General features: G+C 49.4%; 11 protein-coding genes across 11 annotated transcripts; 3 read left to right on the top strand and 8 right to left on the bottom strand.

Moving 5' to 3' along the window:
* The first annotated feature begins 669 nt into the window (after positions 1-669).
* On the top strand, positions 670-1,590 carry EI90DRAFT_159369 (uncharacterized protein). The gene is made up of 5 exons (XM_039051937.1): positions 670-877; positions 950-1,058; positions 1,111-1,211; positions 1,268-1,347; positions 1,404-1,590. The coding sequence occupies exons 1-5, from the start codon at positions 788-790 to the stop codon at positions 1,516-1,518; spliced, it is 495 nt and encodes a 164-aa protein (XP_038919136.1). The 5' UTR covers positions 670-787; the 3' UTR covers positions 1,519-1,590.
* A 4,458-nt stretch (positions 1,591-6,048) lies between these two features.
* On the bottom strand, positions 6,049-8,747 carry EI90DRAFT_3144662 (ARM repeat-containing protein; the record flags this gene model as incomplete). Its single annotated transcript, XM_039065175.1, has 10 exons — positions 6,049-6,342; positions 6,400-6,531; positions 6,588-7,045; positions 7,188-7,353; positions 7,418-7,752; positions 7,817-7,929; positions 7,987-8,093; positions 8,159-8,246; positions 8,336-8,511; positions 8,610-8,747. 10 exons carry the CDS (start codon positions 8,745-8,747, stop codon positions 6,049-6,051), a joined length of 2,007 nt encoding a protein of 668 aa, XP_038919135.1.
* Positions 8,748-9,664: 917 nt separating this feature from the next.
* On the top strand, positions 9,665-10,803 carry EI90DRAFT_159300 (uncharacterized protein). The gene is made up of 4 exons (XM_039051936.1): positions 9,665-9,875; positions 9,937-10,029; positions 10,113-10,188; positions 10,247-10,803. The coding sequence occupies exons 1-4, from the start codon at positions 9,786-9,788 to the stop codon at positions 10,594-10,596; spliced, it is 609 nt and encodes a 202-aa protein (XP_038919134.1). The 5' UTR covers positions 9,665-9,785; the 3' UTR covers positions 10,597-10,803.
* A 390-nt stretch (positions 10,804-11,193) lies between these two features.
* Positions 11,194-11,538, bottom strand: EI90DRAFT_3045296 (uncharacterized protein; the record flags this gene model as incomplete). Its single annotated transcript, XM_039059397.1, has 1 exon — positions 11,194-11,538. Exon 1 carries the CDS (start codon positions 11,530-11,532, stop codon positions 11,194-11,196), a length of 339 nt encoding a protein of 112 aa, XP_038919133.1. The 5' UTR covers positions 11,533-11,538.
* Positions 11,539-13,643: 2,105 nt separating this feature from the next.
* EI90DRAFT_3045287 (uncharacterized protein) lies at positions 13,644-15,689 on the bottom strand. The gene is made up of 2 exons (XM_039059396.1): positions 15,548-15,689; positions 13,644-15,494 (listed from the first exon to the last, which is right to left on the bottom strand). The coding sequence occupies exons 1-2, from the start codon at positions 15,611-15,613 to the stop codon at positions 13,971-13,973; spliced, it is 1,590 nt and encodes a 529-aa protein (XP_038919132.1). The 5' UTR covers positions 15,614-15,689; the 3' UTR covers positions 13,644-13,970.
* Positions 15,690-16,840: 1,151 nt separating this feature from the next.
* On the bottom strand, positions 16,841-17,221 carry EI90DRAFT_2911791 (uncharacterized protein; the record flags this gene model as incomplete). The annotated part of the gene is made up of 1 exon (XM_039054433.1): positions 16,841-17,221. A coding segment is annotated over one exon (381 nt), but the record flags the coding sequence as incomplete, so codon positions are not given.
* Positions 17,222-17,261: 40 nt separating this feature from the next.
* Positions 17,262-18,688, bottom strand: EI90DRAFT_158415 (uncharacterized protein). The gene is made up of 5 exons (XM_039051933.1): positions 18,590-18,688; positions 17,757-18,533; positions 17,585-17,699; positions 17,367-17,505; positions 17,262-17,311 (listed from the first exon to the last, which is right to left on the bottom strand). The coding sequence occupies exons 2-4, from the start codon at positions 18,402-18,404 to the stop codon at positions 17,498-17,500; spliced, it is 771 nt and encodes a 256-aa protein (XP_038919130.1). The 5' UTR covers positions 18,405-18,533; positions 18,590-18,688; the 3' UTR covers positions 17,262-17,311; positions 17,367-17,497.
* A 1,126-nt stretch (positions 18,689-19,814) lies between these two features.
* On the top strand, positions 19,815-20,325 carry EI90DRAFT_3287435 (uncharacterized protein; the record flags this gene model as incomplete). The annotated part of the gene is made up of 3 exons (XM_039067056.1): positions 19,815-19,882; positions 19,969-19,996; positions 20,056-20,325. 3 exons carry the CDS (start codon positions 19,815-19,817, stop codon positions 20,305-20,307), a joined length of 348 nt encoding a protein of 115 aa, XP_038919129.1. The 3' UTR covers positions 20,308-20,325.
* A 2,175-nt stretch (positions 20,326-22,500) lies between these two features.
* Positions 22,501-24,436, bottom strand: EI90DRAFT_158755 (uncharacterized protein). The gene is made up of 5 exons (XM_039051935.1): positions 24,317-24,436; positions 24,118-24,258; positions 23,849-24,065; positions 23,141-23,791; positions 22,501-22,999 (listed from the first exon to the last, which is right to left on the bottom strand). Exons 1-5 carry the CDS (start codon positions 24,338-24,340, stop codon positions 22,587-22,589), a joined length of 1,446 nt encoding a protein of 481 aa, XP_038919128.1. The 5' UTR covers positions 24,341-24,436; the 3' UTR covers positions 22,501-22,586.
* Positions 24,437-25,338: 902 nt separating this feature from the next.
* Positions 25,339-25,719, bottom strand: EI90DRAFT_2912068 (uncharacterized protein; the record flags this gene model as incomplete). The annotated part of the gene is made up of 1 exon (XM_039054445.1): positions 25,339-25,719. A coding segment is annotated over one exon (381 nt), but the record flags the coding sequence as incomplete, so codon positions are not given.
* A 173-nt stretch (positions 25,720-25,892) lies between these two features.
* On the bottom strand, positions 25,893-27,119 carry EI90DRAFT_158600 (uncharacterized protein). The gene is made up of 5 exons (XM_039051934.1): positions 27,044-27,119; positions 26,508-26,992; positions 26,248-26,450; positions 26,084-26,198; positions 25,893-25,981 (listed from the first exon to the last, which is right to left on the bottom strand). Exons 2-5 carry the CDS (start codon positions 26,857-26,859, stop codon positions 25,974-25,976), a joined length of 678 nt encoding a protein of 225 aa, XP_038919126.1. The 5' UTR covers positions 26,860-26,992; positions 27,044-27,119; the 3' UTR covers positions 25,893-25,973.
* Between the last annotated feature and the right edge of the window lie 60 nt (positions 27,120-27,179).

Here is a 27,179-nt window from a genome sequence, read left to right as displayed (position 1 = left end):
TCAGTTCTTGGTCGGTCACCGGCCATGATTGACCTTGCATCGGAAAGCGCTGAAGTCCCAGACGTCATCCGTATGCCCGCGGTGTTCGACAGTGGACACCAGTTAGAAGTTGAAATGGCTTATAATGGTATTCGGCGCGGGCGCGCGCGGAGATTGGCGTGTCTTCTACACATGGCGCTGCAACAGGAACGCTAAGGCACGAAGATTCCCCCCACCTGCGCGATCAATGCATGTAAGGAAATCAAAAAAGCTTATCATGGTGATGACATAATCTGACACGTGCAAACCGACATGACTCTCTTTCGGGATGGTTAGGTACGCGTCATAACCTTTCTACTTTCCAGCCTAATCTATTTGGTAGCTCTACGAGCCCAGAGATAGGGGAACTTGACTATCGGCATTTCATTACGACTCATCTTGGAGTCCCTCGTCGACAGTGCCACCCTCCAGAGTCGATTCCCCTTCTTCCTACCATCCCTTTTGTCCGAGGAACCAGAATTTGGGCCTTTTCTGGAATTTACTGCCTCTGAACTGACTTTTGTGACCCGGAAAATCGACTACTTCCATCTGAAAAAAAAAAGGCATTGATATGCGGTCCTTCCAAACATCGGCACCACGCTTTCAGGAACGCACTGAAGCGTCACGACTTGCGTAATACAACCACCCTTCGGGGGACTGTAGGTTTCTTGTCCATGATAACCGGTTTAACCCGTGGAGCAAAGGGGGCTTTCATGTAAGCGCCCCATCCACTATATATGCCCCGCAGGCACCTAGAGTCCATCTCCTGATGCTCCCCGACCCCTCCTCATACGTCTGTCTCGCTACCCAAACTGTTCTGTCACTCGACTTCCACATCTTGGCAAGGATCTGCATTGTTGTATGTTCTTCCACTCCTTACACGTTTGGAACGCACTGATATAGAAGGGTGGGGGTGGGTACGAATCATAAGGACTACTGTGGAACAATTCTCTTTGATTCTCTCGTACGGCCTACTGAGGAGGTCACTGACTGGCTCCCTGAAAGAACGGGATTTGATCCGTCGTACTTCACCTCCGATGGTATGCTCGGCTTTTATATTGGGCGAAACAATTAAACACCTCATCGCATAAGGACCAATGGGTGTGATCGATTTCGAGATAGCCCGCCAAGAAGCCGTCCGACATGTGAATGGGAAGACCATTGTAGGGTACAAGTTATGGCAATCGTTGGACGTGTGTGCCCTCTAAGTTTGGAGGTAAATGGTGGGACTCATCTTCATTCCGATAAGGTTCTCCGATTATCTCACCCTGCTGATCTCACCCGCGATGTCGCAACGTACTTTGCCTTTCAAACGGCTTTTCGTTCCCAGTAAGCAGCCTTCTTTCTGTCCTTCGTACTCACGGTCATTGAGGGGAACAATGCAGGTCCGATGACGATGGTCTTCAGAAGCTTCTTCGAGAATTCATGCATCGCACCATCCAACATGGCTATGAGAACGCTGTGCGTAGGCTTTACTATCCCCTCTCTCCTCGGTTTTGAGAAGACAGTTTTTGCTTGTTTGCGTTCTACTGACTGCCCCCTTTACTAAACGTCTTCCCATTTGTTATATTTGTCCTTCCCAAGGTCGAAGACGCTTGCGCCACCATAGATCTCTTCCGATCCGCCCAAGACGACTGGGAGAGTCTAATCGCGGACTCTGTTTGGCCATGTCTCATCCCACCTCCTGAATTTAAACATTGCTATACTTGAATTCTGGACTTCTTGCCCCCCCTCGCTAGCGCCTCTGATGGGGAGCATTGAATAGGGGAAATGGAAGAAGACACCACTTTTCCCACCCATAAAAGGATCTCTAATCGCACGAGATGATACGACAGATGCATTTATTTGACTTGTGCCCAAAGAATGTGGCCACTTTCCCCCTCAGCGCAAGATAACATCAACGCATCCCGTATCTAACGGTATCTCCCCAGCTCATGCTCTGAATCCAAAGGCCTTTCCCTTCGTCGTACCTTGCCTACATCTCGCATGATCAGCATCTGCAATACAATTCAATAAGATTTGATCCCACTCTCCGGGTACCTGCTCTTGAACCGAGATGTGTCCGGGAGGTTGATCAGGAAGTCTGGCGCCCGTTCCAGTGGGTGCAAAGCCTTTGCAATGGCAGCTGGATGGTTTACCCAAATTCGGCAAACCAGACTTGTCACACGCCTAGGAATTCAAGCATCCGCTGATCAATAAATGCGTATGACGTTGAAGATGACTGGTCACTCTTACGACACTGAGCGGTTCTGGGCACCAAATCCAATGCAATGAAGCAATCACGCCTAAAACGCTTTGAGCTGCTTCTCGGATTCAACCTTCCTGGATATCTATGTTGATTGCGGTCGGTAATGATAAACGATACTATGATATACAGGCATGTTCATACGTCTGAATTCAGCCAGCCGAAACCCCCCAACGAACGTTGCACCCTGGTATGGACAGACGTTCAAAGGCTGCTCAGTCAACAAGCTCGTCGCGGTGGTCAGGGTACGTGCGCTAGCTAAATAAGTTTGCGTCATGTTGTGAGATGAGCTGGCTCGAGCGCCGCTACCAAAAGGGTCGTTATTGCGTGGAGTCTGGAGTCGACTTGGTTACGACATCTCTGATCAGCCCGCAGACCATTCACATGCACCAAGGGTCTTGCACACACGACACCTAGATCAACTCACTGGCGATTGCCATCCGGATAAGACCGAAGCGTACTTGAATATTTTCATCACTCGACACCTACCATAATGATACAATGCATGCTATTGAACAAAAACCAAGAAAAAAAAAAGGAAGTTCAGAAATCAGGGAAGCAAAAGTGATAAATGAGATAACTTAGGGAAGGGAGAGCGAGATCGAAAAGAGAACAAGATAAGACCCGACGGAAGCGGCGGGTAGGCAGCTGAAAGATGTGGAATGTGCGAGGCCTCAGTGAAAGAGAGGAAAAGGATTCCCGACAATCGTCCGGGGAGGGCAGCGTTTACCCTGGACACTCTAGTCGCAGTTAGCCAAAGGTGTCCCCTCCCCGTTCCGGGATGGCCGAACAACATTGTTCGACTGAATATCAAGACAGTACGCGTCGCGCTTCGAAACGATTTCGTGCGCTAGAATTCATGTTGGGGAGTAAGGTTAGAGGGGTGAGTAGGGGGCAATTATGTATCACTGCGTTGTGATGATAGCACATGGCAGTCGCAGTAAAGGCAAATTCAATCAAGAGTGTTCCGGGGGTGGGGACGATGAATCAGATAGGAATATAAAAATCGGATGAATCCAGTCAAGCGCCTGGCAAGAACATCTACACGGTCTGCCGGTGCTGATCTTCCCCTTCAAATTCTTCCTCAGGAGCTGGAGGTGCAGACGCCACTGACATCCCCTCACCACCACCACCACCCTCGAATTCTTCCTCCGGCGGAGCAGAAGGCACCATGATCATCGCACTTTCATCCTCAACAGGGGGAGCCGACGGGAGTATCCTATCATCATCATCTTGCCCGTCTGTCCTTGAACGAGGCTGGAGAAGCACAGGAGGGAGCGCAGACATCTGTTGATAGGCAGGCAACGCTAGCCCATCCACCCCAGGATCTGCCCTCCCTACCAATCCAAGCGCGCGATGTAATGCCCCATCTTCATCTTCATCCAAATGAGGTAAGGAAGGAACTATAGGGGCCGGAGGAGGGATCGGAAATACGTGTAACGGTGGTGGAGGCGGCAGCACCATTGAAGAGGACAAACCGGGTCTCACTTCGACAGCAGAAGACGAAGCAGACCACCCAGGGAGTTGTTCCCCACCGCTCTCTTCTTCTCGGTTCGTCATACCCAGGAAGAAATCATCTTTCACCTTGATACCTCTTCCACCGGGCGGTGGCGGCCCCACAAACTGAGCAGGAGATCGCTCTCCACGGACAACTTCCATCTCTCGCTCCTCAATCTCGTCCAAAGCAGGCGCCACAGCGATGCCTCCATGTTCGCCCTGCATTCCAAATCCAGAAGATGACAAGCCAGAAGCAGATGACACTTGATCAAGAGATGATGACGAGGCTGCGGCAGGTGAAAGAGGAGGTTCGCTTCGACCTATGGCATGCATGCGCTCCAACAACCTCTTATCGTCTGTTGCTATGTGCCCCTCCGAACGATTATTCCACTGTAGATGGCTTGATGACGGTGACAGCTCATTGCCGTTCTCTCCCACCGGCCTTTCCAAATCTGAACCTAGATCGAAATCGTCCTGGTCTGGCAGCCGGGGGGCGTCATCATCAAAGGCTACATAGCGTGACGAGTTCGAGGGACTTGAACGACCATGCCGTCGGTAAGCTGGAGGATCGGGAGGAACGGGAAGGAGTGAAGACGGGTTCTGGGAAGAATAGATAGGTTCAGGAACGGTGAGGGATATTGGTGTTTGCGGTGGGGAATGGCGAGGCTGTGCAGATGTCGACGGCGCCAAAAGCAGTGGTGACGATGGTAGAGATCGTCGATTGGAAGATGATGTACGACTGGATGGTGAACGGGTGATGGAGGGAGGTGGAACATGCGGGAGCGCAGGAGGGCTGTGAGCGGATGGTGAGGGCACATCTCCGCTCTCCGCTGGCACGGGTGTTGGTGGCGGGGGTTGTCGGTTGGAGGGATTTGAGGAAGTAGCGCCATTTACAGAATAACGAAGGTCCCCAGCAGGGGCTTCATGAGGCTGTGAGGTGCGCGGGAGTTGCGTTGTCGTAGAGTGCCGACTTCTAGTTCGCACAAGGAGCCGAGAGGATTTAGAAACCCGTTTGAGTCGTTCACGAAGACCCTTCTTCTTTGAAGGAGTTGCCACGGCGGAGCTCTCCCCAGTGACAGTATCTTGTAGAGGCGGAACATCCCCATCATCTTCATCTTCATCCAAACGTTTCTCCTTGAGCTTCCTCCGCTTCTTACTCTTTTTCTTTGTCCGTTGAAATAATTTGTCCAGTGCATCCCCCTTAAGTTCGGGATCCAGGTCATCTCTTTTTCGTTTCCGTGAAGCACCGAGGAACCATATAGCACCCACGATGAGGCCAGAGAGGATTATGGAGATGGCAATGATGATCGGAATAGGGTAGAGTTTTGTACGAGGATCACGCGGTTGCCAGCCCTTGGGGAGAGACGACATGTCAATAGAAGAAGGCGTGGTGGTGGTGGTGGTAGTAGTAGTAGTTGATGGGGATTGATCAAGAGCGTTGTTATGGAGCGTTGAGGTTGCCGGGTCCGTTGATGTTGATGTTGACTATGAGTGAGAATGGGACGTGGAAGGAAACGTCAATGCGTCAGTTCAGCTCCGAGGGATGTTGAAGCTCCGCACCGTTGAGACACATGATTGACGGCCATGAAATTCCCAGCAATCGCTGGCAACCCAGCTTCCATCAGAGAGAGTATGAAAGTAAGGAGGGACATCCGGAGACCTCACAACAGCGGTTGATTTTGCGGCGTAGTACTCGGGAAAATTGCGTTTCCGTTGTTTAGGTGGGTTGGGAGTAGCCCGGACGGTCTGAGATGGAATGAAGGGTGATGGTGACGGGTAGGGACGTTGAGTTGGTTCAACGAGTAAGAAGGGAAGGATAGTGTGATTTGGGTCATAAGTGGGAGCGATGGCAGCAAGAGAGGAAAGCAGTTGATCCGAAGGAGGCTTGGCTAAAAGCGAACGGGGAGGCATGTGGGTGAAGCGCTCGTCGGCGCTTTACCAAGGAAAAAACAATGACCAAGACTTAGAGCCAAGAGAAAACCCAAGTGAAGAGGTTTATCCTTGGAGAGAGGGGACCTTGGTTCTCTGTATATACTTGTGTATTCCAAGGGGATCGGCTAACAACTCCTCGTGCCGCGGTCAATAATAAAAGCGGCCAAGTAACGTGACTCGCCCAAAAATGGATCACCTAATTGTAACCCGCAGCTAAATATAGCGACAACTGCCTGGCGTTCTCCCAAATTAAATTTACACGTTCCAATCATTCTATATCGCTTTGAGCTAGCGCAACAACTATGTAAACAACACAGAGGCTGCTTCAGCTTAGTAAACAATCATATCCGCACTGTTCACAGTCTCAAATTCTTCCTATACCGAACAAAATCACGCATATTAATCGCAACTCCTTCTCCCCATCCCCTCAACTTTCTTCCTCCGGGTCTCTTCACGTTTAAGCTTTTCACCAGCTTCTTCACCGCTCCCGAGCGCTCCGACAAGATTTCAAGATAATTGCCTTGTCGAAAATTAACATCGTACGCGGATGCTTCGTCAGAGTATATGTCAATGATCTCCGACACCGCTTGTAATGTGGGTTCTGGCCGTTCACCCGTTCTTACGATGTTTATGAGATACTGCGAAACAACCTACGGGCCGGGAAAAAAATGAATCAAAGACGAGAATTATAAGGCGCATCATCTTACCTTATTGGCCTCAATGCTGCCCGGATTCTGAGCGATGCATCCAAGCGTCCCAATACACTGGACCTTGGCCTTTTCCTCTGTAACAATATCGCAAAGTTCCATAAGTATCTGGACTTGCTCAGCATTAGGGACCTAAAATAAAGCATGAGCCACCAACACGGAGGAAAGGAGACAATAAATGATCCCACCAAAGTTCCCCTACAAACCCTCGCCAATCCCCAAAGCGCCCCAACCGCAACAAGCCAAGCTTCCCCCCTCTTCTCCGTCCCCAACACAGCCGGATTCCCAAACGTAAGTCCAGGTCTCCCAGGCCCATTAACATCCCCTAACGAACCCCACACTGCATTCCAAACCCCCTCCGCACCTTTTTTGACACTCTCCTCACCCTGTCCTTGCACCTTCACAAAGAGGTTGTTCAAACACTCTAAGGCAACGATATGAATCGCGCTCAAGACGGACGTTGTAGGTGGGTGAAGAGAAGGTAATGAAGGAGGTGGGAATGACAGTGGCGTGGGCGCAATAAGAGCGAGAAGCGGAGTGCTGAGTGACAACAAAGTAATTGGCGTTCCAGCATGCAACGCATCCTCATCTTCGTTACCTTGCGCACCTGCGCCAGAGTCTTCAATATCAAATTCAGCTTCATCTCCTTCCTCGCCGTCATCGCCATCAGCCTCCATATCACTTTCGCCGATATTGCGCCCACCCTTTGACCCAGCGTCCCCTAATTAATCAATAACCATGGTAAGAAATAGACGACATCAGCCAAAATGCATGCGTGCCTTGGATACCAGGATCATCCTCGAAATCGGGCAAACTTGCACAAATGCCAGAAAGGATCTCAAGCGCAAGCTGAACCGTTCGCAATTGAGCCTCGATGCGTTCTAGCTCATGCTCATCAGGGGATTTATGATCCGATCCCGGCGTATTTTGTAAGTGTGTGGGGATCTTAGATTTCTATTGGTAAAGAAGTAAAATAAGTACGTGCGGTATGAAGCTAACAATGAACCGGGAGGCTTACAGAATGGGACGAAATGGCTTCGACGACACTCGATGCATCTCCCAGAGATACGTTCAGTAACGGCGTTAGGATCGGTAATATAATGTCCTTATCCAAATTTAGAGTCTCCCCGCCTGTGGCCTTGGGTGGTATAGGACTTATATTCTTGAGTATCCCACACACAAGTACGCGAAGCATTATAGCCTCGGTCTCCGATGACGACTTCACAGTGGTGACGGGTGTGACGAAGTCAGACTGGACAACCGACAGGAGACTAGGGACAAAAGAAGATTTCCCAGTGCGAAGGGCTTCAATCGTGGAGGCATTATCATCCGAAAGGACGTAAATGCACTGGGCTGAGGAAGTACAAATGATGATCGTCAGGGGGCGCGCGAGGGCCGCAGCAATGAAAACACGTACCTGCCGCGTTGACGAGAGCGAGCGGCAGTTGCGCACGATGTTCCAAAAAGGCCATTAAGAAGGGCATTAACCCTACATTGTTGATCGCGTTCAAAGCCTTATTTGACGTTTCTCTATTGAGAGATTGATATCTGAGCGTGTTGCGATATGTATCAGGATAATGAACTGACGATAGGCACCAGAAAAGCGTTATCAAATTCTCTGCTAGTTGGAAGACTAGATTCCTGTGCATCGAAGTTGGTGGTGCAGTCAAAAACGTTGATATTGCAGATGATATCTTGAAAAAGAAAAAAATCCGTCGACACCAGGCTGAGCTTTATCGTACGACAATGGTGTACGCACCTTCGGGATGTAGGGAGTCATAGATGCCAGAATGTTACGATTGTACATCTGTGCACATATCTCGTGCCCACCATCGATGCCCAAATTCCTGGAAGCAAAAGAAAAAAAAGGATTCAGAGCAAAACACAAAACACGTGTCTCGATCATACGATGTCGCGTTAATTCTATTGAACTCACCTTAGTGCACCAGAAGCTTCCACAACTACCTCTTCGACCGGGTCTGACAATTTCTCGATCAGAACATCGATGATGCCTTTCCCTTGAAGTAATCGGCGCGTGGATGGGTCGTTGTGAATCAAATTGCTGACTGACGCGCAGCCAAACGCCCGATCGGTAGCATTAGCGCTCGCGATCTAACCCCATGGAGCAATCAAGGAACCGGAGGACCAAACAGTCAAAGTTTGAGATCAACCGATGTTCAAATACGAAAAATAAATAAGCGCAAGTTCACCTGGTGGAAAACCGGTGGGATCGAATCTTTTTTAGTGGATGTTGACGCGGCCGCGGCGAGACCATGGGGGATATGGGAGTCAGGCACGCGAATAGGATTGTGACGACGCGCTGTTTTCTTCTTTCGAGCTTTACCCATGATTTGGAGAACTTTGTGCAAGAGTTTACTGTAGCCCCTCGGTTTAAATAATAAACAACAGACTGTGTTTCTCTGTTGATGATGGAAGCTGGAGTCCTGTCCAGTTGATGCTGAACTCCCTCGCTGTTGAAAGAACAAAAAGACGCTTACGTGAGGGGTGTCATTGAAAGGGATTCATGCATCCTGTGTGCTTGCTCCTTGGAGACACCGTTTCTCCGCCGATGCATAATTGCACCTGTTTTGGTGCCTCGGCCGCCCGTTCTCCCCCGCCGATCGCGTCGCATGGCTCGATCAGCACGTTTTTGGAACGGTGGAGGCCTCGGATTCGCAGGAACAAGCCATTTGACGTAAGCTGAGCGTTTGGACGCACGCCAACAACATCACCACTATTGCGCAGTCAGCCGGCTTCTTGCAGAGTTTGATCGACTACATGCTAGATGCATGGCTATCTCCGGCACTAGCGCTTGATGTCCCTGTCGGCGGTGCACGGCGAGGAACAGAGTAGGGGCTCGATCGCTCATCATATGTTGCTCTAGAATTATGCGGAAATTAACGGATGTTCTGACTGGACTCCAGGATTTCCCAAGCAAAGCACCCTCGATCTCGCCACACACTCCAGCGCCCCTTGCACGGAGCGGAAGATGTTGTCATTCTGATTATCTCGCAAAAACGGGCGAAGGCCTGCTCTCGACTTGGTGACCAGCGAGCTGCAAACATCCCTCTTGGGCGTATTCATACTTCAACACACCTTCTTTAATGTGCGGAGTTACCGATACCCATCCACCGCTCTGTGAAGAACGCTCACAAAGAAGGCCAGGCCTGCGCGCCTGAGCGTTCTAGACACTTAAAGAAATGGAAGATGACCCAGTTGGAAATTCAGGAGTACACACGCCGTCTCCAGAGTTCCCTCGCCCCGCTTGAGATGACCTAGATCTAGGGTACGCAGACGGGAAGCGCCAGCGCTCAGATCTCTGGGATTTGCCATGGAAATACACATATAATGACCAACTCTCCAAGTCAACCCCTTCACTCGACATCATGTCAATGAGCTCCCCGAATCACTCCGAACTGCTCCCAGCCTCGGGTTCTGCGGTTTCTGGCTGTAAGACCTGTAAGGTCCGAAAGAAGGTCAATGTTGATAATGTTGTGACTTTTCCCCCTTCATGAAATGACTGAAATATCAATGCAGAGGTGCCCGCGCGATTTTGATGCGACGGGCGTTTGTGGCACCTGCCACAGGCTGAGAGTGGAGTGCCTCCGCGATGATGCAGAATGGATGAGGGTAACGTTGTTCTTCTCATGGCGCTGTGATACAAGCTGTCGCCTCTCTCATACCTTTCTTCGCCTCCCTTCCTAAAACTTAAGGATCGAGATGACCTCCAAGCCTATAGACAGCGGTTGAGCGGGGATATCGCTTCGGGCAGGAGACTGTCACGCCGTGGTAAGCAATGATGGTGCCATTCCATAGGAATCATGCGACGCACCTTTTTCTATTGTAGTCGCGGCGGCTTCCGTCATGGAGCTACCTCCATCGGATGACGCGTATCATGCAGACACTATCGTATATATTCCTCCCCTTAACGAAGCGAATTTTAGAACGGTCCGGCGAAACAACATGATGGCGACCCCCAACGTGGATTCCGTGGGCGAGATTTTTATGCCGTCCGAATCACTTCCTGGAGCCCCTCCGTTCAGCCTCAGCGGCTGGGACACGAATTCATCGGCGGGTCCTAGCTATCAGATGGTCCCACCAGATCTGACTGACAAGGGCGGTGATCTTAGCGGGGCGAGTCCAGATATCGATGCTCTTTACGGGATGATCCCTCCATCTTCCAGGGACGATTATTGAAGTCGAGTTTGCCCGGCGGACTTTGGCCTCCGCCACTTTTTTTGTTCCATAGAAGTTGCGCCTTGACATGTATATGATTCAAACGTTTCTGCGCGCGTCCATGTACTGGACTTGTAGTGATTCAAATGATTACAAGCGAGCTATTCAATCAGTCGTTGCTGTTGTGCAGCCGATGTTCACTCCTCTCCCACCCCAAAGCTCAGCGATCCCATACTCCGCATCTTCCTACATCCCCCTTGCATCCCAGAGGGGACGAAGGGGCAACATAGAAATGAGGATACGATTGTTAAAGGACCTCCATCTACAAATGGATAGCTAGCCACTGGACGTCCATGACCGTCAGGGTGTAAGAATGCCTGCGCGACGGATAACATCTTCCAACATTGACTCGAATTACCCAAGCTGAGCCCTTGATGCCTCCCTCGTTATTTCCCTCGCGCCTGGCCTCCGTCTCCCGATCCATTTCAGCACCCGCGCGTCTTCGCCCTCCTTTTCTCTGCCTTGCTTCCACGATCAAATCCTCCACATCACTCGACGGCGTGCTGCTTGTCCCTTCCATTTCCAAGATATCACTGCTTGATATCGGACGGCACGGCGCTAGCTTACGTCTGCTTTTGGGGAGAGAGCACTCGCTAGCTCAATACGCCTCTCCTGTGCGTCCTTATGTTCTTCGTCGAAGGCGCTGACAACCACCAACCTCCCTGATCCTTGGAGACATCCCGGACCACTGAGCCAGCGCTGGAGAACGGGTAGCAATTCTTCCTCGGGTTGGTACGCCCCTACATAAACACATGAATGAGGATACGAGATACCGTTGAATATGGTATGTACCAGAGCCGTTATTAGTGATTGACTCGTACTCTTGCGACCTGCGGGGTTTGATTTTCGACCTGACAACAGATTTTGAAGTATAACCCCCCGAGGAGCCAGGGTCATTTGGAGGCCAAGCATCGACATTCCGACGCTCTTCCTGCTTATTTGGGTACGAAGGACCTGCGCTGGTTGGTGCTTCTAGGTCGCTAAGTGGTCGGAGATAGAACTCGTCAGAGTAAGCAACATCTGAGTGCTTGCTAAGGAAGTTGCCAGCCAACTCCTTCCTGGTCTCACAATTCGGCGTCGAAGGCAATTATGTATGTGTAAAGCCCATTTCCCTCACCCCACTGACACATTTCGCAGAATTGACGAGATAGCCGTTCTTCAACAGTTTCGCTGGCGTTGTCCCTTGAATGTCCGGCTCGACGACACTACATCTGGTTGATTTCCGTAGTAGTAAATCATATTGTCTGTGAATGGCGAAATTGAAGAAATCCCGAACACATTAGCGACGAATTTTCGGTTCCCGGAATAGCGGTGGCGTAGCTCTGCTGGAACTGGTCGGAGAGACGCATCCCAAGCAATAGCGGACAGTGGCTGTTTGTGCAACAAAGATTGCTCCCATTACAATTGGTCAATCATGCCCAGTTACACTTTTCCAACAGCCTATCCATCATTTTCCCGGCCGAAGCCTTCGCCCGGCGAATACCGGTATCAAGAGTTTTTCCAGCATTTTCATGGGGGGACCACTTGCCACCTTCATGTAACGGAAGACGGTACTGATCCGAATGAACAGGAAGAGATCGATGATCGGTGGGGAATCAGGTGAGAGAAACAGTCAACAAGGTCAAACTGTCTTGAGGTGACAAATTTTCATGTTGGACGGTAACTTGGGTACCTCTTTCCGAAGGATATTGGCAAGCTGCTCGCATTTGTCTAACGCGTCAATAGTGGATGATCGGAAGGCAGTGTGTTCAAACAAGGGGGTTCAGCCAACAATTTCTTGAATTGCATCATAAACGGCGCGGTTGAAAGTGTCAGATCTCTCTGGAGAGTCGATATGACGGAAGCACGGTTCATGAGTTGCCAGAGATCTAGCCAAGCCGCCGAAAAGGCGATCTGGCCGCGATTGCTCGCTTACCTTGAAGAAGGTCAACAACAATATACTCTGTCTTGTACACCCCTCTGCGATAGAATGTGGAATAGATGTCTCCCCGCCACCAGCTACCGCGGTCAGCAGCATTATCCGCTTTGCGCTTTCCGTCCTAGTGTCTTCCAAGCATGCTTCAGTCGAATCATGGTGTGCGACATCAGGGTGCCGTAGTCCATCGAGAACGGAGTCGCCATCGTAGCTCGCCAGTTAGGCCGTGTTGACCACCTACCATGGCTCACAATTTGATACCGATTGCTAAGTTCGTCCTAAGCTGCATCGGCGGAAAGTTAGAACAGTCCTGGAATGATAATACTTTGTCGAGGTCTTTCTTCGAACCATCGATCCTTCCTGAGTCTCAGGTGGGACAGTGCATTCACGAAAGGCGAACGTTCCGCTGTTTTTGCAAGTCTTCGATCAATTTTCGGCTTAATCTGCTGTAGCACGCTGCAGGACAATAGATAAGAGGCGCATCAAAGGTCGCCAACAATAAATGCAGCTCGCCTGTCGAGCCTCGTGGCACTCTCCATCTCTTCCGCTGACGCGTCATAGCACTTTATAGCTGCAACTTGCCTCCACGTTGTCGACCTATTTATTGTCCTTGATCCTCTGTGCGACTTAAACCGCGAGCCTTTGTTCCCGACTCTGCACAAATTATTACAGAGTCTCGTTGAAGATGAAGAGAGCGCCGCTAGTCGCACTTTTCAGAGGAGGGCACACACCAGCCGCGGAATCGATCGCAGTGAGAATGGGGACTGCCATGTCGCCTCCTGCTGCGAGAAGTTCATCGATCCTTTGCCTTTGCCTAAGACCGCCAGCCTTTAGCCTCAATTAATGACATGGAAGGGAGAAAATCTCAGGCACAACAACACACGTGCCGAGCCTCCAATGCAGCTCAGGACCGTTGAATATACAATTATGGAAGATCGAGCCTTACAGCTATGAAGGCGGAACGCCCTGGCGACGTCTGAACCAGGACGAATGGCAGAATCTGGCACATGCCAAGAAAAGTAACTTTTCATCCTCTGGTGAGTCATCTCTTACAGATGTCGATATCCGGATATACTTCCATCACAACATCTAGCACTTATTCTATGTTGATCTCTTTGTTACGTTACTTATGTACAACTGAGGATAAACGTCGGGTGATATGGTACTGGGAGACCTTTTGGTACGTTCAAAGAAGCGATAACGGAAATTTGCTCCGGTCAAGCCTTTCAGTGCATCACATGAATAAATATATATTCATTCTGATACGTCGCAAGGGAGGAATAGTCGTAGAACTGTTGAAGCCTTATTTGCACCCTAGAAAGGGAACTTCATCCGTCCAGAAAGCTGGAAGGGTGACCTAGCGAAACCTTGCGATTCTCCCTCCGACGGTGGATAGATCGCGCAACTGACCATGAACATCCTAAATGACTTGGCTAAGATCAACAACAATTGGAGCCGTCTGCCAGCCTTGAAGAAGGATTCGAGTCCCATCTTTGCTGGACCGAGGGCTGTACAAAAAGGTAGGATCAAATGGCACTCGATCACCATACCAAGCGCCTAGACCTTTGGCACCAGAAAAAACAACTGGTTCATACTCCTTGGGAATAATGAATTCCAATTTGCCATTGAAGGACACTGGTAATCGCTGGCGTTTTCCATTGGTTCCGAACAGTGGCGTTCTTCCGGCAGCGGACGAATGAATGTCAAGCATCGTCAACTCATCCCACTCCTCCTCACTTGGCAAGAGAACATAGAATGGGCACTTGATCCAGGACGAGTCCAAGTTATGCCCTGCATGTGTTTCGGAATAATGTGTATGTGCTGCTTCACCTTCTGTCAACGAGAGGGTAGGTCGAGGGGATACAGGATCAGGGATCCGATAAGAGCAGGTAAAGGGAACAGCAGGATTCATAATCCACAAATTGAAATCCGTCACACGATAACTCGAAATGAGCTCACCCGAACTTGTCGACCAGGTGAAAGCACTAAGGCCATCGAAAGCGCCGATATAATGTGCTCCCGGAGAAAACCCAAGCGTGCGACGGTGCGGAATAGTGAGCACTGCGTCACTTTTGATGGATGCAGAGGATGAAGTAGAAGGCTCGGAGGCTAAGATAGGAGGGTTGGAAGTTGGAGTGAAATTATTGGAAGAAGGGGGTGCGAGGTGCTGCAAGTGCGGGTCACCCAAAATGGATACGAGAGTCAGGCTGTCGTACCAAGAGCTATCAGTGTTCCGTGGGACCCGTATGATAAATAATCCATTGTCTGATACTCGAGTTACAGCAGGAAGAGGACCACTGGGAAGGTTACCAAGATTCGCGGCGGTCATATCATGGCTAAGGATGGTGACGTTCCCTTCACTGTCCTCAGCAGCAACTCGGTGGCTGCCATGGACAAATTCAATCCAGACTGGATGGTTGGGTGGATCGAGCTGGAATCGGGAAATTGTGTGCTGATGGTCAATATCAGCGAGTTCGACGACACCACTACCAAAACCAAGAGCTACATGGTGACCATCAAGGGAGAGCGCTGCACATGTCACGATACCATTACGAAAATCAGGATCGTTGAATTGGACTTCGTCCTTGGTCTCTGGATCCACAATATTGATGAGGCTTGTCGTTGACGCGGTGGACTGACTCGTGGAACTATACTGTCTATCAACCTGCTCTGGCAAATTATGTAGCTTCGCCTCCATGACCATTCGAGCATTGAGTAAATCCTCACTCAATGGGATTCTGTGCCCGGTAAACTCGCCAGAAATGGTGAAGATCCGAACGGGATCGGAGAGGTGTCCATACAGTTTGTGAAAAGGTGATGACATTGGGGTGAAAGGGAGGGTCGATCGATATAGGTGCCATGGTTTCCAGGTAGCCCCAATATTCAGATACGACACAAATTGCTTTTCTCGAGCTTCTTTCAAAAGTTTGAATGAATCGCAATTCTGTTAAAAATGACATCATATTAAAATAATCGCGACACAATGATTCTATTTACCTTGAATTCATAAAATCCATCAGGGAATCCTTTGCCAGCACATTCAATGAGCGGCACCAGGTGCATAAATGTAACCAAGTTTCGCGTGAGGAACGTATTAAACTCGTTCTGCAAATTGGACCCCTGTGCAAAGAGTTGTGAGGGATCTAAGTGTTCTAATAAGTATTGACCAGGATATCGGAGATGATGAGGATATCGAAGACGATAGGGGGGCAGACTTTCCATCTTAGGAAGATTGCTCCATTTCCCCTCATATCCAAAAGGGAGAACAGTAGGCAACCCAAACACATCCCGCTCACAACTATTATTGAAAAATTGGAGGAGTGGCAGTCCGATGAAATACCTATTCGCATCCCTGATAAAGAATACTTCGTCATTTTCATTACCAATCGGATCCCCCATTATAAATTCTTTCATTGTTGCATGATAGAATTTGATGCCTTGCATGCCCTTCGAGAAACTTCCCAACCCACTTGTCGAAAAAGGATCAATAATAATTGGTTCCAAGTCACTCTCCGAGCCACTCTCCGAGCCACTTGTCGAAGAAAGATCAACAATCGAGCCAATTGGTTCCAATATAGCTAAGACCTCTTCCTCGGCAATTCCTGACAGCTGCGATATAAAAAAAACACTTAACGGCTCGAATACCGCATTGATTGTGGCAATCACTTGGCGATACTTCTCCGCTATATGTTTACGGACTCCAGATGAGCCGACCATATAGGCACGGCGAAGTACACGCAGGTACTCCAAGTTGACGTCAACAGGGGCATCGATCAGATCACGAAAGTATTCAAACTCGGATCGAAGGGTTGCACCACGATGAGTTTGAAGGGAGACATCCCGGACTCGGATTGAGGCGATAACGGGCAGCCCACGACACGCTGAGACAAACGCATCCACTTCTTCTTTTGATGGTTTCCAGGGAGACTTGTCAATGCAACCCCGAAGGCCTTCCTCCACCATGCGGTGGATAGTGTGGAACTTCTCTTCCTTAGCGACAATGTCCACATCTTCACATGGTATGACAAGACCCTGAGCCCGAGCTCCATCCCAAGCCGATACAACGGATGACTCTGGACGGCAGCTGACCAACACGGCGAACGCAGCAGGCAGTTCATCAAGGATAAGTACTAGCTTCATTAAGGACTCAAGTTCCTCCTGAGTCCCACACTCATCTAGTCCATCCAAGATGATGACGAGGCGTTCCTTACCCAAAGACAAGAGTTTGTGCATGAGATCGACAATCAAAGATCCCATCTGCTCCTCCAGGGTGGAATCTCGGAGGTTCTTCAGTGCCGAGGACTGTCGAAGTTGACTAACAAGAAGACCCTCGTACTCGGCGTTAAATAAGGCAAGCTGACGTGCAACAGTAGAGGGAAAGTGTTCAATCGAAGCAAGTCCTTCGCCCTTCCGATTTTTGTCCCAGAAGAAAGATGCTGCCAAGCGACCCTGTTTGTTGAGAGCCGAGGCAACACTCATTGATATAGCAGTCTTCCCAGTACCCGGAGAGCCACGAAGCCAGACAAATCGGTGCTTCCGGTTCTCCAAATGACTGAGTATCGATTCCAGGATCTGGACACGCGTATTTTCCAGGCATTTCGACTTGCTTTTCACGGCAGAATATTCCGCATTTCCTTTGTAGAGTTTCGAGAGTTCATCTAAAATGTTCATTGAATCCCAAGCGGTGAAATCAATGGAGAACAACAAACAGTCTGCCGATAACCGAATTGTGTGGAGGAGATTTAGAGTTGTCGCAGCAGTCTATGGTGAATTCCCCGGTCAGTCTTCTAATGGCCTGAACATAGACAAAACGAACCGAAAAGCGGGAAATAGCATCATGGATGCACGACTTCACAGCGCATATTTCCTGGGTTATCTCAGTCGCTAAAATCACCCTCTTGGAAAGTTTTTGACGTTTGAGTGCCTCAATTTGCTTTAATTGTTGTTTTAGAGCTCTGCGACCGAGAGTTTGAGATTTGGCGAGAGAATGATGAAGTGAATGCACATACAAGTTAAATCGTTGAATTAGATCACCTATCTCAGGAGGGACTTGGCCAGTCCACAACTGGAGAGGCCTAAAAATCGTGTCGTGAGCGTTTCGAACTTCATCGTCTAATCCCTTGAGATTTTCGTCGTTGTTGTCGATCGTCTGCATGAAAACATGGAGGTTATTCATTAGATCGCAAAATCGCAACAACCTGCGAACCTCGTAAACTTGGAGCCATGTCAGGAGTATACTTGGTATCTGATCAAGGTTTGGAATAGAGACAAACTTAAGAGCAGAGGCGGCAGTTTGGAGGACGAGCCTTGTGGCGGCGATGATTGTTTTCTTTCCGTCACCAGCAGTGACGGCTGAAGATGACGGTGTTTGATTTATTGGCGATGGAGTATATAAATTCACGTCTGTGCGTCCTGGTGGTGGGTGGGGAGTCTTAGTGTTGCCATGGATGATACGCTCGCCGGGCACCACGCGAGAGATGTCAATGGCCCCTGCAAAGAGAACGGGAAATGGCGATAGATTAAGCGATGGCGGATCGGGCGTGGAAGGGTCAGATTGTCTGGGATCGGAGGTCTTCGGTTGGTCGAGATGAGTGGGATTGGGACTGGGACTTCTGCTGAACCGCTCAGTTATAGCGTGCCAAACAGACCTCCGCTGCTTCCGGCCTCGAGAACTACCACCAGTAGTAGTAAGAGGCTTAAGATCAAATCCATCGAGATCTCTGCTAGGTGTTGCATCGCTTTCAGTTGGAGAAAAAGTGATCCGGAGGTTGGGAACAGAGGGCGAGGGTCGCGATGGGCCACCGGGAGGCGCGGGAGGATGTCCTCTTTTCGAAAACTTAAAACGATCAAACATCGCGTATCAGCAAGTGCAGAGGGTGTTGTGGCCAGAGGAGAGTTGAGCCGCCGGCCACACGACATATTAGGCAGTGCACTAGTAGAGTAGGATGGCAAATATCGAAGTGCCCCTCCGCAGGTGCAAAACCTGGATAGGGCATCAGTTACACTATTAGAATGATTAACATCGGGAACGAAGGCCACAAATCCGACTACACATCCTTGAGCATTTTGCAAACGATTTTTAGCATAGTTTCAGTTGTTGACAGTTATTTGGCTCGGACCGTTGCCTCAACTGGAACAACTCTTCTAGGTGTCTTCCCATCACAAAACCCGAGGAACATTAACACCCCAACCAGAATGCCCATCATATTGTAGAGACATTCTCCCCACGGTGTTAGGATGGGATGGCCGCACTGCCATGTCATCACGAGGCCGCGGGGTAATAAGATAGATTTATCATCATCGCTTCCTCGTATGTGACGGTGGGGCTGTGTCTTACTGGATGTGCGATGCTGACACAACGAAACGATGGGAAAAATTCATAGTCTTGGGCTGCAAGACTATTGCGGTTGGACTTCTCTCTGCATGTCCACTTCCCTCAATTCTAATCGGCGATCTCGCACTTCCGGGTGTCAAGTAGTGGAGACGTCTTATTTCGCTGTCGTTCTACAACATGGAATACATCGTTGATACGAGTTACACAGAGTTTTCGCGCCGGCGAGAATATTTAATATGGCCCTTCGGTCGATCCAGATTCCGTAGCCATATAATCCTTCTTCCCGAGGAGAAGGTGTAGGGCAGGCTTAGATGCCGGGAATAGTAGGCGAGAATAGCAGGATATGTTGAATATCTTAGCCGTGCGTCCGACACCATAAATCTTATCGAAATTTGATACATGTGTAGCAAGGATTTCCTCCAGGGAGAATGCCCTTCCCGTCGACATAATCGACGGGTCGAAAAGGCAGAGATGGCGGAGAACTAAGAACCTGGGGGGAGATTGATATTTATTTCGTTGCCTTCAGTCGGCCCAACAGCGTTGGGAGTTAGTAGGCACGATCACAGCCTCTAAAGTAGTTCAGATAACCCCCTGGAGGAACAGATGGCAGCACATCCCGTTCAGAAAAATTCTCAATGAGTCCCCGCCCATAGCGTCAAGATCTCGTTCAGAATCTCGCTGCACCGCTGGGCAACTCTAGCATCCTCTCTCGTCAAGTCCACTGCATAAGAACGAAGGTTGGTTGATTGAAAATTTCCACAATAAAATCACGGAAGGACTGATGTAAGACCCGGATCGACAGGTGAGGATCCTGAACTCCTGAGAGGAGGGGAGCGAATTCCGCTAACGTATGCCGAATAGGATACTCCCGGAAAGGCGATAAAATGGCCGTTGTGCAACAACCATTGCTCCCATTACAACTGGGTAATCATGGACAAAGTCCTCCAGATGTTTGTATACACCCTATCAATCATTTTCTCAGCCGAAACCTTCGATCGGTCAGTACCAGTATCAAGGAGTTTTTCATAGGGGGACCGCTTGCCACCTTCATGTAATGGAAGACGGTACTAATCCAGATGAACAGGTCACCAGCTCTTTCCAATATGTCTCGAGTAAGTTTGTCCTCCAATCTGTCTCCCAAACTAAGATGCACTTCCTTCAATTCGCGTAGCTGCATATGGACGTAGAGCGCACAGTCCTGCGCATTAGCGTCGTCCGAGAGATCGATGCTGAGACGATCGATAGGGGAATCACCGAACCAGGCGAGAGAAGGTCGAGCTGTCTTGAGGTGGGTACTTCTTTCCGAAGTATACTGACAAACTACTCGAAAGCTTGCTATTCGCATCTGTCTAACGCATCAATAGTATGGGACGATCGGAAGGCAGTGTGTTCAAACAAGGGGGTTCAGCCAACAACTTCTTGAATTGCATCGTGAACGGCGTGAGTCGGATCTCTATGGAGTGTCGATATGACGGAAGCGTGGTATACTGGGTCATGAGTTGCCAGGGATCTAGCCATGCCACAAAAAAGGTGATCTGGCCGCGATTGCTCGCTTGCCTTGAAGAAGGTCGACAACAAGATACTCTTTCTCGTACACTTTTCTGCGATAGAATGTGGAATAGATGTCTTCCCGCCAGCCACCGCCGTCAGCAGCACTACCCGCTTCGCGCTATCCTCGATGTTGCGACACCGCCTTCTAAGCATACTTCAGTTGAATCATGGTAAGCGACATCGAGGTGTCTTGGTCCACCGAGAACTGGGTCGCGTCGTAGCTCGCCAGTTAGGCCGTGATGACTATCTACCATGGTTGACAATTTGATACCGATTGCTAAGTTCGTCCTGAGGTGCATCGGCGGAAGTCAGAACAGTCCTGGAATGATATGTGACAAAAATCACGCTAATGCTTTGTCGAGATCTTTCTTCAAACCATCAATCCTTCCCAGCAGGAAGGTGACCAGCCTCTCCTACCTTCCTGGGTCTCTCAGGTGAGACGGCGGATTCACGAAAGCCGAACGTTCCGCTGTTTTTGCAAGTCTTCGATCGATTTTCGACTGAATCTGCCGTAGGACAATAGATAATTAGCGCTAGGACTATTGATATGGCCAAACTTAGCTCGAAGCCTCAATAGTGGTCGCACTAGCTTAACACCCAAGTTCTCCGACAGTATTCCTAGAAGAAAATACACAGACAAGAAACCATCCAACCGCGAGGCCCAGATCCCATTCCCATAAGATACCGGCCCATCCAAGCACGGTTAAACACAGCTTATCCGTCATGCCACTCTACCTATCTGCAGTATTTCCGGGCCAGAATCTGCTATCAGTGAGCCGGGCGGGCGCCCGGCCGAGCTCTGATAATGGGTTATCTCGCCCGATGTCGGAGCAGGACGGGAGTCTCAACGGTCACATACACATCCCCGTGAGGTAGTCGATCATCACCTTCCCCAGATGCCTATATTCTTGGCGATGGATGGGCCAGTCGAACGCGATCCGGACTAGCACATCAATTTTTGGTCGCACATGGAAGTTGCAAGGCTAAAGACGCAGGGAAATTGTCCCAAATTTCAGACCACTGGCCATGAAGACTTCCTCCTTGATTTGAGCTGAGAATTTGGTGTGCACACTGTCGCTTTTTGCTCACGAAGCAGCACGCCAGTTTGAGCGCCAACTCGGACCACAACAAAATGAGTGGCCAAATAGAACTTCCAAACAGCTCGCCTAAGATGGACGACAAAATCCTATTAATAACACAGGTGCATGCAGAGTATTGATCAAATGAGCGAAGAATTGGACATTTGCGCGCGAATCAAAAAGCTAGCTAGGAAGACACTGCGACTACGGGGCGCATGGCTGTTCCCAAGCCTATCGGATGAGAGTGGGACCCGCGGTCGCCACGTCCTCGGTTCGGCAGTTGGGCGGTGATGGTTCAGGGAATCATAGGTCAAATTCTGAATGCTCTCATTTGGTCGGGGCTGGCAGGCCTGCAGGGGCAGGAGCTCATCGTATCCGAAAGCAGCATTCTCGTAGCCGTGCCACACAAACAGGAATGTATCTTTCATTGGTACAAAGCGATCATTCCATGCTTGCGGAGGAAATTCTTCGTAAGTAGGAAATGGGTGAGGCCTGAGGGGCACCTAAGTGGACGGGATGAAATTTGCCATCATGAGGTTGGTAGCCATGAAATGTGGCAGGGGAGAACCAAAACACAGCAAACAGAAAAATATCACAAAGGGTGAGAACTCGGGTGGTAAGACGAAACGACCAGAAGGGATCGATGATTCTTGGTGTAAGTTGATGCACATAGCAAAAAGGAGGGACAGACAGGACTCTGAGCTAGCGAACCTGTTAATGGTGGGCATGCATGACGAACAATGCTCTAAGGGAGGGGGCTCCTCGAGCCTCATAGTGATAATGGAGAATTTACTTTGGTCAAGCCTTTTAGTGCATCAAATGGACAGATATATTCGTTCTGATATGGAGTAAGCTATGAAAGTTCCACAAAAAAAAAAAGCGAATCGGGACTAACTGACAGTACAAGGGAGGAATAGTCACAGAACTGTTGAAGCCTTTATTTATACCCACTGCACCCTAGAAAGGGGACCTTGGCTGAGGAAGATGGAAGGGTGACCTAGCGAAACTTTACGATTCCCCCTCTGACAGTGGATAGAATGCTCAAGGTAAGCAGAAACTGACCGTGAACGTACTAAATGACTTGGCAAAGATCAACAACGATTGGAGCTGTCTGCCAGCCTTGGAGGAGGATCCGAGTCCCATCTTTGCTGGACCGAGGGCTGTACAGAAGGGTAGGATCAGATGGCACTTGATCGCCATACCAAGCACCTAAACCTTGAGCATCAGAAGAAACAACTGGTCGATATTCCTTGGGAATAATGAATTCCAATTTGCCGTTGAAGAGCATTGGTAGCTCCGTGTGTCCTCCATCAGTTCCGAACAGCGGGGTTCTTCCGGCAGTGGACGAATGGATTTCAAACTTCTGCCACATCCTCTGCCACTCCCCCCACTCGTCCTCCTTTTGCAAGAGAACATAGAATGGGCACTTGATCCAGGACTCGTCCAAGTTATACCCTGCATGTGCTTCGCAATGATGTATACTTGCTGCTTCACCTGTCAAGGAAAGGGTAGGTCGAGCGGATACAGGATCAGGGATCCAATAAGAGCAGGTGAAGGGAACAGCAGGATTCATGATCCACAAATTGAAATCCGTCACACGATAACTCGAAATGAGCTCACCCGAACCTGTCGACCAGGTGAAAGCGCCGAGGCCATCAAACGCGCCGATATAACGTGCTCCTGGAGAAAACCCAAGTGTGCGACGGTGCGGAATGGTGAGCACTGGGTCATTTTTGATGGATGCAGAGGATGAAGTAGAAGGCTCGGAGGCTAAGATAGGAGGGTTGGGAGTTGGAGTGAAATTATTGGAAGAAGGGGGTGCGAGGTGTTGCAGGTGCGGGTCACCCAAAATGGATATGAGAGTCAGGCTGTCGTACCAAGAGCTATCAGCGTTCCGCGGAACCCGTATGATAAATAATCCATTATCTGATACTCGAGTTACGGCAGGAAGAAGGTTGTTGGGGAGAGTACCAAGATTCACGGCGGTCATATCGTGGCTAAGGATGGTGACGTTCCCCTCATTGTCCTCTGCAGCAACCCGGTGGCTGCCATGGACAAATTCGATCCAGACTGGATGGTTGGGTGGGTCGAGCTGGAATCGGGAAATTGTGTGCTGATGGTCGATATCAGCGAGTTCGATGACACCACTACCAAAACCAAGAGCTACATGGTGGCCATCAAAGGAAAGCGCCGCACATGTCACAATACCGTTACGAATATCAGGGTCGTTGAATTGGGCATCATAATCAGTCTCAACACCCCAACTATCAACCTTCTCTGGAAAAGTAAGCAGCTTCGCCTCCATGACCATTCGAGCATTGAGTAAATCCTCACTCAATGGGATTCCGTGCCCGGAAAACTCGCCGGAAATGGTGAAGATCCGGACGGGATCGGAGAGGTGGCCATACAGTTTGTGAAAAGGTGATGACATTGGGGTGAAAGGAAGGGTCGATCGATGGAGGTGCCATAGTTCCGGGGAAATCGCAACATTCAGATACTTCACTGATTGCTTTTCTCGAGCTTCTCTCAAAAGTTTGAATGAATCGCAATTCTGTTAAAAATGACATCGTATTAAAATCACCGCGACAACGGATTATGCTCACCTTGAATTCATCAAATCCGTCAGGGAATCCTTTGCCATGTTCGGCAATCGGCACCAGGTGTATAAATGTAACCAGGTTTTGCGTGAGGAATGTATCAAACTCGTTCTGAAATTTGGACCTTTGTGCAAAGAGTTGTGAGGGGTCTAAGTGTTCTAATAAGTATTCACGAGTATATTGGAGGTGACGAGGGAGATGATATCTTCTCTTCCGAAAATCGCTCCATTTCCCCTCATCTCCTAAAGGGAGAACAGTGGGCAACCCAAACACATCCTGCTCACAACTATGATTGAAAAATCGGAGGAGTGGCAGTCCGATAAAATATTTATTCGCTTCTCTGATAAAGAATATTTTGTCATTTTCATGACCAATCGGATCCCCCATTATAAACTCTTTCATTGTTGCATGATAGAATTTGATGCCCTGCATGTCCTTCGAGGAACTTTCCGAGCCACTTTCCGAGCCACTTGTCGAAGAAAGATCAACAATTGAACTAATTGGTTCCAATATACCTAAGACCTCTTCCTCGGCAATTCCTGAGAGCTGCGATATAAAAGGAACACTTAGTGGCTTGAATGCCGCATAGATTGTGGCAACCACTTGGCGATACTTCTCCGCTATATGTTTACGGACTCCAGATGAGCCAACCATATAGGCACGGCGAAGTACACGCAGGTACTCCATGTTAACATCAACAGGGGCATCGATTAGATCACGAAAATATTCGAACTCGGATCGAAGGGTTGCACCACGACGGGCTTGAAAGGAGACATCTCGGACTCGGATTGAGGCAATAATGGGCAACCCACGACACGCTGAGGCAAACGCATCGACATCCTCTTTTGATGGTTTCCAGGAAGACTTATCGATGCAGCCCCGAAGGCCTTCCTCCACCATGCGGTGGATAGTGTGAAACTTCTCTTCCTCAGCGACAACGTCCACATCTTCACATGGTATGGCAAGACTCTGAGCCCGAGCTCCATCCCAAGCCGACACAACAGATGACTCTGGCCGACAGCTGACCAACACGGCAAACGCGGCCGGCATCTCATCGAGGATAAGTACTAGCTTCATTAAGGACTCAAGTTCCTCCTGAGCCCCACACTCGTCCAGTCCATCCAGAATGATAATAAGACGTTCCTCACCCAAAGGTAAGAGTTTGTGCATGGGATCAATAATCCAAGCTCTCATTTGCTTCTCCAGAGCGGAGCCAGGAACATCCTTCAATGATGAAGGCTGTCGGAGTCGACTGACGAGAAGTCCTTCGTACTCGGCGTTAAACAGGGCAAGCTGACGCGCAAGAGTAGAGGGGAAGTGTTCAACCGAGGCAAGTCCTGCGCCCTTCCGATTTTTGTCCCAGAAGAAAGATGCTGCCAAGCGACCCTGTTTGTCGAGAGTTGATGCGACTCTCATTGATATAGCAGTCTTTCCAGTACCCGGTGAGCCGCGAAGCCAGACAAATCGGGGCTCCCGTTTCTCCAAGTGATCGAGTATTGATTTCTGAATCTCGACACGAGTGTCTTCCAGGCATTCTGACTTGCTTTCCACAGCAGAGTATTCCGCGCTCGCTTTGTAGAGTTTTGAGAGTTCATCTGAAATGTTCATTGAATTCCAAGCGGTGAAATCAATGGAGAGCAACAGACAGTCTACCGATAGCCGAATTGTGTGGAGGAGATTTAGAGTTGTCGCAGCAGTCTATGATGAATTCCCCGGTCAATCTTCAAACGGCCTGAACGTAGACGAAACGAACCGAAAAGCGGGAAGTAGCATCATGAATGCACAACTTCACGGCACTTATTTCCTGGGTTATCTCAGTCGCTGAAATTATCCTCTTGGTAAGCCTTTGACGTTTGAGTGCCTCAATTTTCTTTAATTGTCGGTTTAGAGCTCTGTGACCGAGACTTTGAGATTTGGGCGAGAGAACGATGAAGGGAAGGCACATACAAGTTAAATCGTTGAATTACATCACCTATCTCGAGAGGGAATTGGCCAGTCCACAACTGGAGAGGCCTAAAGATCGTTTCGTGAGCGTTACGAACTTCATCGTCTAATCCCTTGAGATTTTCGTCATTGTTGCCGATGGTCTGCATGAAAACGTGAGGCTATATAATTAGATTGCAACGTCCTGCGAACCTCGTAAACTTGGAGCCACGATAGGAGTGTATTTGGTATCTGGTCGAGATTCGGAATGGGAGCTAACTTGAGAGCAGTCGCGGCAGTTTGGAGGACGAGCCTTGTGGTGGCGATGATTGTTTTCTTTCCTTCACCAGCAGTGACGGCTGAAGATGACGGTGTTCGATCATGATCTATTGACGATGGGGCATCCAAGTTCCCGCCTGTACGTCCTGGTGGTGGGTGGGAAGTTTCAGTGTTGCCATTGATGATACACTCACTGGGAATCATGCGAGAAATATCAATGGCCCCCCCAGGGAGAACGGGTGATGGTGATAGATTAAGCGATGGCGGATCGGGCGTAGAGGGGTCCGGTTGTCTGGGATCGGGACTGGGACTTCTGCTCAACAGCTTGGCTAGAGTGTGCCGAATAGACCTCCGCTGCTTCCGGCCTCGAGAACTACCACCAGTAGTGGTAAGAGGCTCAAGACGGAATCTATCAGATCCACCGTGATCTGTGTTAGTTGTTGCATCGCTTTGAGTTGGAGAAGAAGTGATCTGGAGGTTGGGAACAGGGTTCGATGGGTCACCGGGAGGCTCAGTCCTTTTAGAAAACTTGAATCGATTAGACATCGCGAATCAGCAAGTGCAGAGGATGTTGTGGCCAAGAGGAGAGTCAATCGAGCCGCCCAACTAGTAAAACAGGATGGCAAATATCGAAGTGCCCCCTTTGTGGGCGCAAAACCAGAATAGGGTATTAGTTACACTATCAAAATCATTAGCATTAATAACGAAGTCCACAAAACCGACTACACACCCTTGAGCATTTTGCAGACGATTTTTTCAGTTATTGATTGTTATTTGGTTCGGAACGGCATCAAACAAGTCACAGATTGAGTCATACGAGTGAAACTTGAGTCGCAGCAGCTCCTCGCCCCCACAGCCACTGTCCA

Source organism: Cantharellus anzutake (genome assembly GCF_015039405.1).
Source record: "Cantharellus anzutake strain C23 chromosome Unknown EI90scaffold_11, whole genome shotgun sequence".
Taxonomy (NCBI): Eukaryota; Fungi; Basidiomycota; class Agaricomycetes; order Cantharellales; family Hydnaceae; genus Cantharellus; species Cantharellus anzutake.
Note: the sequence above shows the minus strand (reverse complement) of the source record. Positions and strands in the feature narration are given on the sequence as shown.

Coding starts and splice junctions, on each gene's coding strand:
- EI90DRAFT_159369 (XM_039051937.1), top strand. CDS start 788: ATGCTCCCCGACCCCTCCTCATACGTCTGTCTCGCTACCCAAACTGTT. Junction 1,212..1,267: donor AGTTATGGCAATCGTTGGAC/GTGTGTGCCCTC, acceptor CATTCCGATAAG/GTTCTCCGATTATCTCACCC. Junction 1,348..1,403: donor CAAACGGCTTTTCGTTCCCA/GTAAGCAGCCTT, acceptor GGAACAATGCAG/GTCCGATGACGATGGTCTTC.
- EI90DRAFT_159300 (XM_039051936.1), top strand. CDS start 9,786: ATGTCAATGAGCTCCCCGAATCACTCCGAACTGCTCCCAGCCTCGGGT. Junction 9,876..9,936: donor CCTGTAAGGTCCGAAAGAAG/GTCAATGTTGAT, acceptor ATATCAATGCAG/AGGTGCCCGCGCGATTTTGA. Junction 10,030..10,112: donor ATGATGCAGAATGGATGAGG/GTAACGTTGTTC, acceptor CTAAAACTTAAG/GATCGAGATGACCTCCAAGC.
- EI90DRAFT_158755 (XM_039051935.1), bottom strand. CDS start 24,340: ATGGAGCGATTTTCGGAAGAGAAG. Junction 23,792..23,848: donor CGGGCACGGAATCCCATTGA/GTGAGGATTTAC, acceptor TTACTTTTCCAG/AGAAGGTTGATAGTTGGGGT. Junction 23,000..23,140: donor CGCTTTCACCTGGTCGACAG/GTTCGGGTGAGC, acceptor CAGGTGAAGCAG/CAAGTATACATCATTGCGAA.
- EI90DRAFT_158415 (XM_039051933.1), bottom strand. CDS start 18,404: ATGTTTGATCGTTTTAAGTTTTCGAAAAGAGGACATCCTCCCGCGCCT. Junction 17,700..17,756: donor CATGGCTCCAAGTTTACGAG/GTTCGCAGGTTG, acceptor GTTTTCATGCAG/ACGATCGACAACAACGACGA.
- EI90DRAFT_158600 (XM_039051934.1), bottom strand. CDS start 26,859: ATGTCTAATCGATTCAAGTTTTCTAAAAGGACTGAGCCTCCCGGTGAC. Junction 26,451..26,507: donor TATTTCTCGCATGATTCCCA/GTGAGTGTATCA, acceptor CAGGACGTACAG/GCGGGAACTTGGATGCCCCA. Junction 26,199..26,247: donor CGTGGCTCCAAGTTTACGAG/GTTCGCAGGACG, acceptor GTTTTCATGCAG/ACCATCGGCAACAATGACGA.
- EI90DRAFT_3045287 (XM_039059396.1), bottom strand. CDS start 15,613: ATGCACCTGGTGCCGCTCATTGAATGTGCTGGCAAAGGATTCCCTGAT. Junction 15,495..15,547: donor ATGGATTTTATGAATTCAAG/GTAAATAGAATC, acceptor CATTTTTAACAG/AATTGCGATTCATTCAAACT.